Source organism: Sycon ciliatum, chromosome 12 (assembly GCF_964019385.1).
Source record: "Sycon ciliatum chromosome 12, ocSycCili1.1, whole genome shotgun sequence".
In the NCBI taxonomy this organism is placed as follows: domain Eukaryota; kingdom Metazoa; phylum Porifera; class Calcarea; order Leucosolenida; family Sycettidae; genus Sycon; species Sycon ciliatum.
Window position 1 is genome coordinate 14,870,838 of NC_088654.1, and position 16,597 is coordinate 14,887,434.

Below are 16,597 nucleotides of genomic sequence, written 5' to 3' on the forward strand. Positions count from 1 at the left end.
GAAAAACTGTAGACATGATGCCGTCTACTAACGGCATTGGCCTGCAGGGATATCGCCAAGCAGTTTCCATCAGTGCCAGTGAAGTCAATTGATGTCCTCGCTCGGTAGAATATAATTCCTGCGCCACCATAACATTTCTCTTGTAACATGGCTCCGGTTTATGTATTATTTTCGCGGGTTTCGCAACAAGTTGCAAGAAGCACTAATTCGTACTTTTAACTTTTTCTATAATATTGGGCCATCCAAAGCAAAAACAGACCTAAGGGGTCAAATTTTGGAAAATTGTTGTTTGATTGGAATTTGTTTATATGGACATAGTGAACCTCTGTACAAAATTTTAGACTGATTCGACACGTAAATCATGCTTAAAATCACATTATTATGTCTTGGGGTCCATATTCTACTATCGCAAACAGTATTTTCATCTTTCACTGTCGTTTGTTCCACATACTCAGTACACGATGTTTTCTAAGCCCAGGTTACCTTTTTGCCTTGGCTAAGATAGGGCAGTATTTCCAAGTTCCTTGTTGAGGAAGGAGCAGCGCTGGGGTCATGATCCACTGGGCGCAAGGATGGCAGGGCACAAGCTGGAATGCCAGCATTGGCTTTCAATAAGTTTTTCTTAAATTCAGTACCATCGCTGATCTCGCGCACCCACACTGTTTCCACATTGCACATAAATCTGTTTGCGGCTTTAAAAACTCCACATCAGAGCACTGATTGACCCAAGTCCTTCTGAAAACGTCATAGGACACTCCATCATCTTCCTCACACGCTGCAGAACACGTGCACAAGGAGCTTGGACAGTGATGCTGGCAGGAATTTTGGGGCTACTCCTGCTTTGCCCCGTGGTGCAGCTGGCTGTGGCATTCCATGGACGGATGCATACTTCCTAATGAAGGTCACAACACGCTCAGCAACATCCGCAGGAGTCACATTCACAGGCAATGTGCCAGCCAAGCCATGCAAGGGTGGTTCTGCTTTTGCATCTTCCACAATGCCCTGTAGCGACTTCAGCATGTAAGGATGGAGACCAAACACATCGAGTGCCCCAGACTGACAAACCTGAGATCCCAGCAGTGAATACGAATAGTGGTGTCGCGCAGAGCCAGGTTCAGAGCGAAGCGCAGTTGTCAGCACGCCAACGATGAAAACTGTTTTGCCTTCTTTTTCAGCTGCTTCGCACTGAACTTCTGTAGCTGCTTCGCGCTGAACATATCTCTTCCAGCAGCTTGGGCGACAGCGATTCATAGTGGTTATTGCCCTTAAAGCTGCAGCCGGATGATTTCAGGTCTCGAATATCTGCAGCGATTAGGCCTTGCTCTTGATCTGCTGATCCCTGCCCTGTCGTGCCGGCGCCGTCATCGCTGTAGGAAGCAGCGTAAAGTTCGCTTTGTACAGACTCACTGGAATCGCCGCTGAGGGCTTCTTCGTAGTCGACGCGTTTTTTCTGTAACTCGATGCTGCTATGACTGCCAGGTGAGCCATCTGAGTGCTCCTCCGCGGAAACTGCTTGCTGTACTTGACCTTAGCGGAGCTCGACTCGCCCGACTCGGAAATTTGATAGTAGCTCGCGTCAAGTGGTTCAAGTGCATTTCGCTCTTCCGCAGCCAGCCCAATGGGCTCCAAACTGCGACGACGACTCATTCTGCATGTGCACGCGATCCAACTATCTTGTGAGCTTTTCTCAAGATCGTCTTCTTCAAAAGCTAGTCGCCCACTCGCTTTCTTGTCGACGACAAAGATTTAGTCGAAACAAAAACAATCTGATCACTTCCAAGCTGCGCACGCTTTTCCAAAAAGTTAGTTACGTCACCTTTGAAACGTCATAACTTGATAATTGATATCAAGGTCCTTACGTCGTTTTCTGCTTTGGACGGCCATAATAATTATTATGGGATACCCTCATTACTTTCAAAGCATGTAAGCTTCACTTCTCAACTCCAAAAATGGTCTCTTCACTGCCATTCAAACTAAATATTACATGTAACATTACACCAAAGTGTCGGGCCTGGCCCATCATCAGAGTATTAAATGGCAAAAATATCCATTGCATACATCATATTAAACAACTTCCCAGGGGGGTAGACATGGGCGGGTAATGCTGGCATTGTGGCTGGCATTATAGTCCTTTTTTTCCAGATGGCATAATGCTGGCATTATAACACCACTCATGCAAAATTGGCATTACAAGCATAGTTGCCTGTCGACAACGGTGTCATGCCTGAAGCTGGCAAGGTCCAGTTCCGAAAATCGTGCATCTAAACCCCGGGCCGTCCGGCTTCGTCCGGAGACTTGACGTTGCAAATCAATCTTCTCAGTGGATTGCCTGTGGAAGCTTCCTCACTGCTAATTAAGTTTTTTTCTTCTACGCTTTGGCCTTGATCCAAGACGGCCTTCTTAATTCGACTGTTCCAACTTTCAAACTGGCATTATGGAGTAGTGTGAGCATTATAAGTGGCATTATATCCTCATAATTATTATGAGCATTGCCTTTAGCATTATCGCAGCAAAAAACTAGCATTACCCGCCCATGCCTACAGGGGAGAGTACGTGCTGGACCTACAGGATAAACTTTTCTAATTGTCCGCAAACTCCAACGCGACCACTTACACATTTAAACTTCACTTCTCAACTCCAAAAACGGTCTCTTCACTGCGATTCAAACCAAAAATTAAAATTAACATTACACCAAATTTTCACGCCTGGCCCATCATTTTTATTTTATTTTATTGTATTTTATTATTTTACTCGGGCATTCCGACCCTAACGTCTTCTTACAGGGTGCCCATCATCAGGGTAATGAATGACAAAAATATCCATTGCATAATAATTATTGCTAAGTCCACCAAGGTAATGAGATATTATTATTATACAATCAAGTACTGCGACAACAAGGCACGAAACTGACAATGACTGGTGGACTGCAAGCCATAAGTCGTAACTTACTGGTGCTTTCTCTTCACTTTTACAAATAATACGGTCATTTGGCTCAACATCCGAGTTACTTACAATACTGGCTGCACATGTTGTACTTTTCAGTGCGATTCTTAGATTGTTGTCTCCTCGTCGACTTTGTAAAACACTCCTTCTTCTGTCTTGGTTCAGATCTCTAACGCAAACGAACTTATCTGTGCTTCCACCTGACATGATTGTTCCTAGCAAAAGGCTTACTAGATTGTAAGTGTGAGTGCCGATCAAGTAATGATGGTCCGAGCCCCAACATGTTTGTGCCATAAAAGTTAAAGTAGTTTCTGATAGCACCTTGCTAACCGTTCGCTTTCCCTGCCTGAATCTATGCATTGAGATGGAACACTTAAGGCACCCTCCCATTTTCATAAAAAACAACTTGTCACACCGTATCTAACCACTCAGGACACGCCTCATCTCAAAATGGTCTTCACTTCTGTTTCATCCATTTTTTTGTATTGAACTCAACCCTATGAATAGTCCGTTCTTTGTTGGCTCAGATGTCCACCCAAACAATGTTGCTCCGTAAGGTTGGTACACATCATCTTCTCACACGTGAGGCTAGCCGTTGGGCGTTGCTTCAACGTCGGAGTAGTTCAGATGGGTATTCGTTCTGCCATGATCGACATGGTAAACATATATCTGATAGCTAGTTCCCAATAACATGGCACCGTCTGTTTTTCGTATTGTAATGAAACGCCCACTCTACTATTCTAAATACGACAGTTCCACGACAGTTTTTGTATCTGGCTGAATCCCGGAAAAGTTTTGACCACCTGTTGTCATAAAATTGCATGTCATAAAATTCTTCGGAGGCCGGTGAGTTGCGATGTGGTTCCTATGACCGCCAACAGGGTATCATTATCGTGATGGTTTGTGAATGATCATCGGGATTCAAACCGGCGTCCGGATACGTGATTGCTCTTCAGAGATTTGTGACTGTGTGGCAGGTCACGGGGATTTTGATGGGTCCTGGATACGTGACCTACCACGGATCCCTACATATCTTCGCCTTTTGTTCTCTATGCTGATGTTCAGAGAAATGGAATTGGCGAATCTGGCTGAGTTTCCCTTTAACATGTTCGTGGCCAACCAAAATCTGACAAAACTGTGAGTATTTACCGAAATTGAGGCTGTATGGATTGGTTTCTGCTCTGACCAAGTATGCTGTGCCGATGAGCGGAACTATGAGCACCAGATATATCGAGCATTAGATGATAATGGCAGTATAGTGGCACTCCTCACTCAGCATAGATCACACAGATTCACCACCATTATTGTTCTACTACTCGTTTGAACCCGTTTACCGTTGACCTGTTAGACTGGTCAAAGTGCTACATGCTGTTGCGCTTTGGTATTTTAGTTCTACTTGTTCAAGATACGCTGTATCCACAGCCATCATGGGGCAAACGCCTTAAAGAAACGCGCAGGGAGGCACCTAGCGATGGCAGCCGAGACCGTGGAGCAGGAGCAGCTAAACCGACCAAAGGCTTAGTTGTCAAAACTGCTCATGAGCACCAAACAGAAACAAATTATAAGAGAACAGCGAACAGAAGTACTACAGAGCAAATGTTCCTTGAGCGGGTGGTTGGGGTCCTGTTCATTTACTTTGACTTCATCGAGTTCGGTTTAAGTTGCATTTTCTTTTCATTAACTTTAGATTTAGTTTTGAAGAAGAGGTTGGTGCGACTTCGGCGATAGTAGGGGAAGAGTGTGTTGCTCTCTACATGGGAGCTCGTGGTTTTTCTGCCGACTTTAATTCTCACTTGCCTGACTCACGACTGCCATCCAGAGCACACGAGAAGTCCATCGAACTGTCTACTCAGCAAACCTGCAAGAAAGCACCACTCCCTACTCAATCCACAGTGTTTCGGGGAATTAACCCCTCATCAGCTGAGCTTGAGTAGCCTGAGGAAGATTTTGCCTGAAGAGCACCACATACACAGTGCTCTCCAGGCACAAACATCAGCAGGGATACAAACTTACAGACACGCTCCGTTTCCAGCGCAAAAAACACCTCGTGAACATCCATGAGCGACACTGACTAACGCTGCTATCATCAAATCATTATCCCCTTACTTTAATCTATCCGGCCTGAGCGAACTTGTGGGTGGACCGAATGGGATCCAGCGACTTGAACGCGGCAGAGCTTAATGATAATGGTTATAAAATTAATAATAATAGGAATGGATTTGCTCCCACACTGGAGCTCGCGACCACTATTATTTTAATAAATAATAATTATGAGATTTTTTTCCTACCAAGTTCATCGGTGGTTATTTGTGACTGAATAATAGTGTATCCTGTACAGAAGAACGATAAGTGAGTTTTGGAGTGATATAATAACACAATATTGTTGTTCTTCTTTACAGTACTGACGTATGAACATGACGTAGTAAACAAGAGGCATTAGTTTACCTCGATGACAATCCAGAAACTCTTTCTCAATTTCATAAATCTCCAATTTGTGTGATTTCAGATACATCCGAGTAAATCCATTGAAACTGACCCTTTTGAGTTCATGTCCACTTGGCGTTGCCATGCGACACGTGACCGAACTGCTTGCGGATCCAGATGCTCTGCAGTTTGCCCGGAACTGTGAGTAAAGTCCGGCCACGCACCACTACTATATCCTATGGCATGGCAGTGTGTACCACTGGGCCATTGGAAGTCCTTTACAAATTGAACGACCAATACGTGGGTGAACGGAGTCAGTACGCGTTTTTCCTCAATAGTTGAAAACCACTGGGCTGTCATTATGTTATCATACAGAGAGGAGGAGCTCGGTTTTAAGCCAAATGTGACCAAAACCGAGCTCCTCCTGTTTCCCCCTCCCACAGATCCAGTGCCCATCTTCCACTTTCCCGATGATCCCGGTCACCCTATCTCTGTAGCGCCCCACCATAAACACCTTGGCATTGTCATAGATTCCGCCCTCTCCTGGTCTCACCATGCTGATCATGTGTCGTCCAAAGTATGCCGATCTGTCGGCATAATGTCAAGTCACTTGTCCCATTTGCCCAAAAATTGCCGGATTAATTTTTATAAATCATACATTCTTCCCCTCTTCACGTACGGCTTCCCTGCCTGGTCCACCATTAACAAAACCCACATAGGTAAATTAGAAGTTCTCCATCGCCGTATACTGCGAATCATATTCCGTACTGATCGTTATACCTCAAATCTAGACTTGTATGCTGCTGCATCCACTACCACTCTGCAACATTACCTTGATGCTTCCAAGTGCACCCTGGCGCATTCAATTTTCCTTGACCAGCACCCTGCTCATTTACAGTCCTTTGATTGGTTCAATTCAGGTGGCACCACCCGAAGCTGCGTTCGTCTCCCCCTAGCTAGGTCTACCCTATTCGTAAATTCCCCTTTCTTTTCCTCCTACTCCACGTGGCTCCAACTGCCTCCCAGTGTTAGACAAGCTCCAGATATGCCCAAATTCCGTACCCTCGTCAGACAGCACTTCGGTATCTCCCAGTAAACAAAGTCACAGTCACCACTTCCGCTGCATAGCTCGTTGAGCATCCCATTGCTTTGTAAGTTGCTAATCCCTTCCCACTTTGTGTACGTGCTCTTAATTTTCTTTTTTTCTCTTCTTCCGTGGTTGGTCTCACCCTCTCCTCAATTCAATTGGCTGTCTTGACATGCCACGAGGTGCAGAAATAAATAAATAAATAAATAAATAAAATAAATACTCACCCAGGAATGACGCAACCAATTGCTTTTCTACCGTTAACCAGAGGTTTGTGTTTGGAAACACTCATCAGAGAGAATGTTTATTGAACGTGTCATGCTGTCTGTTGAGTTTTCCGAACACGAAACTCTGAGTAACGGCAGAAAAGACTTGGTTGTGTCATTGCTGTGCTAGCATTATTTTACTGCCTCTGTCCACTGGCCATAAAACACTATACGCAGCCAGTAGACCTGAGATAGCTGTCTATTACATGAACGTTATCATAATAATATACAGGTTAATGAGATTTACCGTTACCTCCCGGCAGTACTTGCAACAAAAGATGAAACAGGCACTGATTTGTACCTGTCTGTAGATGGCTTTTCTCAATTCTAAGGGCATGTAATCAATTTTATGGACCAAGTTTTGCCAGCAGTGTCAGATTTCTATATTCATTTTACTAACGATGTTTTTGGTACAACATGGACTCGCTATACTGAGGGAAGACCTTTGACTCGGACTCCTGGTCTAATTATACCCTCGGTGTCAATGAACGCTGTCACACGCTTGTTCTGTTACTGCCATACTGCTCAAGACACAATCGAACGTGCAGAGCTGCCGGCACACAAGAGTAAAAGTGGAACAAAGTCTTGCCTGGTGATCGCCCTTTGGCGTAAAACTAGGAGTAAATTAAACTAGTAACCTGGTCCATTTAAGTATTGTGTGAGAGGCGCTAGAGGAGATGGTTGAGTCGACAAAAATCGCATTTCTCCATGAAAGTCAATTGTTCCGCACCTCAGTTAACTGTGGTTGCAATACTATACGTTCACCTATCATTGTATCGTGAAGCCGTGTATCAAATCTACAATCTATAGTTACCCACATTGGTTTTCCTCTCATTATTTGGCCTTTTTTCCGCTGTAACAACTTGCATTTCCACGCAATACTGAAGTAGACTAAGGTTACGTAATTTCAGCCCTCAACGTTGCTATTTTCGACTGCACTTTTCTTTTCACAACAAAAACTCCAGTGCTGGCCATGTGCGGTGGATTATCTGCATTTCAATGCTACAACAACAAAGGCAAGACAGATTATTTCTGCCAATGTCCATTAGATCTGGTGTATGATGGCAACGACTGTGTGAACACAACAGTTTGTGATCCTGATAACCGAGCAGGAGCATGCAACCAGTACCCAATATGCCAGCTAAACGAGCAATTATCTGCGTACGAGTGCACCTGCAGAACAGGTTTGAAGCTCGGCAGTCATCTATGTGAGCTTGCAGACGAATGCGCAGAACGGACTCACGCATGTGACACCTTCGCTTTGTGCAACAATACTATTGCCAACTACACCTGCAAGTGTAAAGTGGGTTTTACAGGTGAGCCTAATAGACATGAGCTGCACAATCATACATAATGTGCAATAAAACGAGGAAAGCAGGAACAAATAGTGAAGAGGCCATTACTATAAATATATAATATGATTCCAACACGTTTTGTACCACACACAACGGGAATCATCGTTGTACTGAACACAATTGAACTGTTATAGAAAATAAAAGTAAGAGGTATAACACCTTAAACATCAGCACTGAAATAAGACAAGTGTGAATTGTATCAAGGAAGGCAAGGGCAAAGACCAATGCGTGTGAGAACAATTAACTCGCAAATCAAATAGGATGAATTGCGGCTACTGTGCTACTTATAGAGCGTGGTTCTTTCACCTCTCTAGTGTTCGGTACCCACGGTGGTTGTAGTCCGTTGTGCACGGATGTTTTGAACGTCTTTCTTTGTCGCTTACAATGTGAGTCTTCTGGTAGCGAATACTCCGTTGTCATGAGTCTGCTGCGTGCCCGTCTCTCTTTCTCCTTACTGAGATCCAGTAATCTTTATATCCGTGGCGCTCGTTCTCGTCGGGGTTTCACCGTGCAAGGTTTTGTGGATAGGTCTGTCGTGGTGGCTGAGTCTCGCCTTGTTACGTAATTTTCTGATCTTCTATACTGTGTATATTATTTTGTTTATCAAGTTTTTTTTAATAAAAGGGGGTTTGTCAAATGACAACCGTTCTATTTCGTTGCTATTCACTCTTTAGATGAAAATTCTTTTATTAATGATGTCGACAATTTATTGACGTTTCGGGCCAGTCACCCATTGTCAGAACAATGTACAAGGAGCGAACCTGGCCTTTTTAACTAAAGCAAGCGAGAGCGTATGTAAAAAACAACACAACAGCCGTATGGAATTGAGTGTCTGAATTTGCATGTACAACCGACCAGGAGAAATGCACTGAAAAGGTGGGTATGCATACTTGAGAGGTACACGGAATAGGTTGCGCTCAAAACTACACGTCACAAAGTATACTGACGTGGTGACAAAGATGGGTGTAAAGCAGACTACCAGTGACAGCCAACAAAATCATGGTGGATGTCTAACGTCACAATTGAAAATTGCTAGCTGCACAAGACAAACACTTCACGAACCTCGAAAGCTGACGTTAAGTAGAGAGGGGTGTGTGGTACAATGACGAAATGTGAGATGCTAAAGGGACGTTTCCATTCAGACCTTGACAACATGGTTGGCGTTTGACGGTATCATCCTTGCAGCAGATCATCCTTCTTCACATCAATGGCAGATTTCCTGATATTATAATAACATGATGGCGAACCCTTAGCCTAGAAGTGGCTCTGGAAGTACATGGTCAGAGATTAAGATACTAACAATTGAAAGTAAACGGGAGGAGGGGGGGGGGAATACGATGCATCTGTAATGCTATGTGAGGATTGCTGGACTGTACGGGGGGGGGGGCATTTCTGTTTAACATGACGAGTTTCATGGCAAAGGGACAAGTCTTTAGACAGATAAGGTGCTGGGTTGCACCTGGGCGTAACAAATGAAAAGTCTACTTTTATGGTGGGCTTCTCTTCCTGGGTTGAGCGCATTCGCAAGATTTCGCAAGACAATAGCATCTCTGTTTTGTGACCCTACGCATATAATAGGTAATGGCTGGATGTGTTCGGACATTGATGATTGTGGCACTATGAATAAAATTTGTGGTAACAACAGCAGATGCATCAACTCACTCGGTAGCTACTTCTGTGCATGCCACCCAGGGTTCATGACATCAAAGTATCCATCAGCAATCGGTAAGTTTGTTTGGACTAGAACGACGAATTTACAAAATGTAAAAGACATGGTGCGCTTTCACAACAAATTGCTGAAGCGCAGCGCATTGTAGCACCTTGTTTTCCTAACAGTAACACGCCTCCACCAAACCGTGCTCCGAATTTCCTATAGAAATTATACAAAAATACCCAATGCTGTAGTCAGCAAGCTGTTTCGGCCATAAAGGCCTCATCAGTACAGCTATGAGCTAAATAGGCCGAGCTGCCAGCCATGGTGCAAAGGAGGCACCACAGACAGCTAGCTCGTCGCTCTAGCGCCAAAGTGCTCAAACTACAACAAGCAGCGGACATTGCATTACAATAATACCATCAATAGAGATGGTGTGGTGAAGTCGCCGACTCGTGGCACAAAACTGTACTTGCACTAGCGACTCACTCTGCTTACTTGCAGTGCCCATTCGAAATTTGCTGACTCCTGCTCGAACACCTGTGTCCATTTGAAAATACCGATAAGATCATCCGCATAACCTCAATTTGGTGCTCGAGTGTCCAAAGGTTAATGCTCATTTCCTGGATTTAGGGGTCCGTGTTGTTTGTTTCGGACATCGCCATTCTGTGCTCGTTTTAATGCCGGCACTGAGTCTCCAGGCCAAACCCCTCCTCAGCAGGCGTGCTAAACAGTAATCCTTGCGCTAATATTAGTAAACCTTGACATTATTCTGATCGAATCTAGCATTAACTTGGAAGTGGCGTCTTTGGCGATAATCATAAACGAAGTCGGTTTCCACTTTAAGGAGTTCGCGCTCCATGCTGGACTTGGCACGTGACAGGATATTGAATCGTGCCTTCAAGAGCACACGAGGAAGCTCTTCTCGAAGAAATATCCAATCCAAGACAGCACCAATCCCAGCAATACACCCAGCGTTAGACGAATTCACCCCTCATCAGTTGAGCTTGAATAGGCTGAGGAAGATGCGCTTCTTGTGGAACTCCAACAAACTGTTGCCTCAAGCAACGAGTCATAGGGCCGCATGGGGAGCAAGAATATTACCTAAAAGTAACTACGTCGGCGGTGACAGTAGACGGGATTGGCTTCTTTGTAAGTTGTGTGAGTTTACCTGACCTACATGTAGGAGCTATAGACTTCATCCTCTATTTTCACAGTGTTCCGCAACGACAATTCCAGGCTACAAACATGTCGGGACCTAGTGGTCCTTTTCTTCCTTCACATGTACGTTGTTATGGGGTATTCACATGACAGGCACTTGCAAGTTTTACTGGGAGTCACATACGAGAAAAGTGACTGTGTGGATTCACCCAGCTACACTCAGCGTCGACGACAGGCACGTTTGCATTTTTGAATGCTTCACCGACCAGTAGCCATGGGTATTTCAAATTTTCAATCCACGCATACTATAATTATCATGCTCTAAAGAGCCGCGTAAAAAATCAAGTCTTGGTTCGAGCTTTTTGGTGTAAATGTACTCGTGCACGCCACGATTATCTTGAAAGCGGGCCCCCAGCTCGCTTGCACTTTTCAGCCATTTTTCTCCTTCACAGGTAAAATACCATAGCAACTTTCCGGTGCACGTGGATTTGCCTGTCGCGTGAATACCCCTTTAGCATGTTTTCGGACGCGTGTACTATTTTCTCTCACTATAAACGACTTTTAGCCACGCTACCTGTTCCGTATTTTATGTTCCATTTCCGTGTGTCCCTAGGTGAAGAACACTGTGTAAACGTTCAAGAATGCCACTCCCAACCATGTGGCAATGGCCGTACATGCGTTGACACCATAGGTTCCTTTGTATGCATTTCCACTGGTACAACTCAGCCAAGCAACGCAGGAAATAACTCCGGTATGGCACCTCGCAACTGGCAACATAAAGTGGCTCAAGAAGCCACCAAAGGCTTCCAAAATGTGGCATTTCCACTGGCTGCGAGAATGGAAAAGGGAAAATCTGAAGAAATGTTCTATTCTATTCTTTCCCCATCGCTAAACCTACATATGTCTTTAGGACGAGTCTTCTTTGCACACGAGAGAGCTTGAAAGCCCGGGAGCCCTCGCTATGCTTTGTTTTAAATTACCTAGGTAATGTGTTTATTCGAACTGAGAGAAACATCTTGCAAAACGATTGTAGTGCAAATGTGTTTGTATTGCAAAGATGTTTCTACCAATTCGTATAACACACATGATGACCTTAGCAATTAAAAAACATGGTTTAACTGCTGTTCACTACAATCACACCACGCTGGTTATGTAGGTAACAGTATTTTCTGGAAAGCATTGACATGGTCACTCGTGTATTCCTTGCGAGAAACATGTTCAGACATTTCTCAAGTTATCTGGTGACATCTGCGCTGTGCTAACTTATTAACAACACCCAGCATATGAGTCGGTGGAAACCTGTGATTTTTCACTAGTTTAAGACATGTCGTATTCCTAGCACGGAGGTAACATGTGTAGTCATAGAAATATTATCAACACCTAAGAACACCAAATTAGTGTAAATAACTGCTCCTTGGCAGATTCTCTTCGGGTTATGAAGCAGCCGGATGCCTTACCGCTACTTCGTTACCTACTGATTGCTGTTTTAACTCCTTTCATCTATCACGGCATGTAAATTCCTATATCTCTCTCTCTCACTCTATCTATCTATCTATCTACACGTGAAAAGGCAATTGCTCCTTTTTATCAACCTGTAACTCTATCTATCTATCTGTCTATCACCATGCTGTCCGTAAATTGAGTATTTGTCTCCTTATTTTCTGTCTCTCTCTGTCTATGTCCGTCTCTCCGTCTCTCTGTCTCTCTGTCTCTCTGTCTCTCTGTCTCTCTATCTCTCTATCTCTCTCTTTCTTCCTCTCTCTCTCTCTCTCTCTGTCTCTCTCTGTCTCTCTCTCTCTCTCTCTCTCTCTCTCTCTCTCTCTCTCTCTCTCTCTCTCTCTCTCTCTCTCTCTCTCTCTCTCTCTCTCTCTCTCTCTCTCTCTCTCTCTCTCTCTCTCTCTATGGCTCTGCCTCTCTCTGTCTAGTGGTGTCTTTTTCAACAGGTAGCCATACCCCGTTGACCGTTCCAGCGGCCTCTATCTCAAGCCTAGCTGCGTACGCTGGTATTGGAGTATTGCTGGTCATTGCAGGAATATTGACCATACTTCTGGTCAAGTCTCGACGGGAAAGGAGCCACAGGATTCCTACCATATCCCTGAACGCCACCAATGCGTTGCGACTGTTCGCGAGTCATGAACGAATGGACCAATGCCACTCAAATCCGAGGCACGACGATCAATCAGCTGGACCTCATCTTGAAATGACGCCCAACCAAACTGCAAGTGGAAGTATTCTCGATGCCTCATGTGGGTTTGCGGGGGATATCGGTAACCTGATGGATAATGAAGCCTACGGGGTGAATGTAAACCTCAGCAGGCCTTCGGAAGGTCAGAGTGGCAGTGAGAGAGCTGACGATTGTGTTTATGAGACTCTATGATTTAGCAACTCTACTCATTCTGTCATATTTTTGGTTTAGGCTTGCTCCCTAACTACTTGAAGAACACCAGTCATGGATTGTTCTTTCTGGGCTCAATTAAAACCCGTTCTGTGGCAGTTCGCTCCCCTTTCCCTTTGTTATCTCTCACTGCATCACCCTCACACCTTCTCCCACTGCAGCCTTCTCATGTTCTATCCTTCATTATCCTCTGTAAGGCTTGGAATCGCTCTTTTCTCCTATACTCGAGTCCTGACCGGTTACACTGGTAGCAGAGGATTGTTTCGATCCATCGACGTCTGGGTTATGGGCCCAGCACGCTTCCGTTTGGACTGCCCGCTCGTTTTTCGCGAAACTTGCTAAAACGATACACTCCACTGGCATGATTTTACCTTCATATCTCTATTTTAGCTGCTCTCCCTGCATCATTAATCGCAATGACGAATTGTCATATTGTGGAGATGCCTCAATAGGATCGCATCCTTCCCATAGCATTTCTTTCTTCAGCTCGTCTCACACGCGCAGCAGATGCCATCTGCTCCGAGCATATGCACACAGCTTCTTCCGAAGACACTTCCTGCGCCTCGGGGCCACCAGTTATGGGCGAGCTACAACCGGTCCCCTAATTCCTGCCACCAAATGAGTGTGATGATGGCCATGAAGTGTACGAGAGTGCAGAAGAGATAGAGCAGATGGTGAACAATGGGGCCTACTGTGCTACGGAGGAGCTGGACACGACGACTCGCTATTGTACACCTCCACGACCGGGCAATGAGAAACCGCCTGGTGATTTGGTTTACGATAATATTATAATTATTATGTTATCAATTTTGCTCAGATGTGGCCGACCCCGTAGAATGATAGTGCCGGTGGACGGATGTGCGGCTGCACATTCGTATCCTTTTCACGTTCTACGCACTGATATTGTGGAATGTCTTGCAATCCAAAATTAATGTCTCTCTCTCTCGTTCTCTTTCTCTCTCTCTCTCTCTCTCTCTCTCTCTCTCTCTCTTGCTTTCTTTATATCCTTTTTATCGGTTTGCGTTTCCTGCACATATAATTTTTGGTACATATAAACTGATTGTGACCTATCGCTGTCCTCCAATTGACTAATAATGCTGGTTATGGCTCATGCATGAACCAATAGCGTTAAAGTGTATTTCTTAGTTTCTTTTCGCACTAACTCAAACAAACATATACCTGTCGACGTTCACCTTTTGATGATAGTACAAGTTTTGGTTCTGGATGCACGCATGTCTATTTGTGCACCCGTTCTACCGAAGTCCAACCCTGAATCACCGACGTGAACACAATATTCAGAATCTAACTCGCCACAGTCTGCACTCACGCTTTGGACTCTGAGCTGCTAAAATTAAATTTCTTCTTCCCTACACATCACCTAGGCTAACAGTACATGTCTTTTCTTTCTTACTCATTATCCGCTACGTTGCCTACTTTTTCTTCTTTTTTGGAACCTTAATTCTTCTATTTTTACCGTTTTCATTATTTTGGACCTGTTTCAGGATACTTTCCTTGTTGTTAGAATCCACTGGCTTCGGCTATTTGCACTGCAATCGTTGGGTCCCACGAATACTACAATACTGAGGCCTTTCCTAAAACTCAATCAGTAATTTCCCTACCTCAAGTCGAGCTTTTTCCTTCTATTATATCTACAAAATCCACATACCTAGTATCTCCGAACGTTGAAGTGTATAAAGGAGTATGGCGGTCGGGCTTATTCAGCTCAGGATACCAGAGTTCTCGGCTCCGCAGCTCAATGAATTCACCAAAGGGAGGTTTTGGTAAGGAAAATTAGACTGTAAAAAAGGAAGAGAAAAACCTGAGAACATGAGTATTGATGATATGAGTACTGCATGCTTGAAACAAAGTGCGGACACGAACGGGACGAGCAGGGGGTGACTTGAATTACATGAGGACAAGCATTGAATGCTGGTGGCGGGGACTGGACCATGCAAAAGGTGGAGCACGTGGGACACGCTTTTGACCACAAAACCTTCCCACTACATTTGCAACACGACCACATACTGCACAACAATGTCAATACAACCGCTCCATTGGACGCACAGCTTTTTTTCTACTAAACACAACCCTTTCTCTGTACACTGATATCCTTAGGACACGAACATCCACCGCTGAACACAACAGGTATTCATCAATACTTTCCAAATCCTTTGCGACTTCCATGTTGTTGGGTGATGGCTGCCGCATTTATAGTACAATACTGCTATGTTCAATCTGCGCACAGATGATTCGTACTCTGTGGACTTATCAGCGCAGCACGGAGAAGATAAGGCAAAGCCTGATAGCAATGAAAAATGCATTTTCCAAAGTCAGATTAACACCCTTTGATAAATAGCATACTTGACTATCCAACTGGTACAGTTCGCCTTCTTGCGATCCAGATAAAAATAATCCTTATCGTTTCAGTTCGCATGTCACTCATGGAAGGAGCATGGGCTTAACGCATTATGTCAATGCAATCCAAGCAGAAGAGCCAACAGAAGGCATCTCATTATTATCAGAATGTATATCAGTAAAGAACGACGGCTCAAGTACAGCACATTTTACACAAGCATCAGCCATTTTTCTTGCCTAGAGCCAGTTCAGGACAGATAATACAGCCATTATAAACACAGCCCAACGAGGTTCACCCCAGTGTCGGGCATTGGTCGTGAAACTTACTATCTCACCCTCGCCGTTAGGTGCCGCAATTCGCCAAGTGATGCATGAAGCTGCCGAGAAATCAGTTGCTCAGGAACACAGAGCACAATCCTCCTCCGGGTCCAAGTAATAAATGAATGAGGGGTCACACAGCAGCTGTGTGTTAGCATTGATCTGATCTTGATATTTGCTCCGCAGTTTAATTTTGCTGCGCACCTGATCAGAAGTACGTGGACGCCGGCGGGACGATAACGACTTCTGTGATCGGAAAGCTCTGGCATAAAACACCAACTTCCCACGAACTAGCATGTGATCTGACCAACAAGAAGCACTGCGGATCACCCTCGCATCAACACAGTTGTACGACCTGATCTTATGCAGCTTGATGAAGGCAATAGCATGGAATGCTTTAGTTTCTGGGTGAATCCAAGTACCAAGACGTATGACTATCTTCTTGAACACAATGTTCACGACGGTAAGCTCCCTCATTTCGCAGAACTGGAGAAGATCTTCTCCAGCCGTGTAACCAGCACCCTGACCAAACTTCCCAACAGTGCCTGTCCAGTCTTCCTCCGGCTTCAAGCTACCAACACGTGCTTTGAAGTCTCCTAACACAATAATTTGATCGCGCTGGTCGACTTCATTGACGGTATG

General features: G+C 44.6%; 1 protein-coding gene across 1 annotated transcript in view; it reads left to right on the forward strand.

The window, feature by feature from the left end:
* LOC135827854 (slit homolog 1 protein-like) overlaps positions 1–14,780 on the forward strand; it is a 48,620-nt gene extending 33,840 nt beyond the window's left edge. Inside the window, exons 8-14 of the mRNA XM_065340285.1 lie at positions 3,109–3,180; positions 4,009–4,080; positions 5,450–5,568; positions 7,686–8,036; positions 9,654–9,800; positions 11,501–11,638; positions 12,813–14,780. Of these exons, the coding sequence (XP_065196357.1) occupies positions 3,109–3,180; positions 4,009–4,080; positions 5,450–5,568; positions 7,686–8,036; positions 9,654–9,800; positions 11,501–11,638; positions 12,813–13,264 (1,351 nt within the window). The 3' untranslated portion in view covers positions 13,265–14,780. The remainder of the gene's footprint in view (positions 1–3,108; positions 3,181–4,008; positions 4,081–5,449; positions 5,569–7,685; positions 8,037–9,653; positions 9,801–11,500; positions 11,639–12,812) is intronic.
* Positions 14,781–16,597: the final 1,817 nt, after the last annotated feature.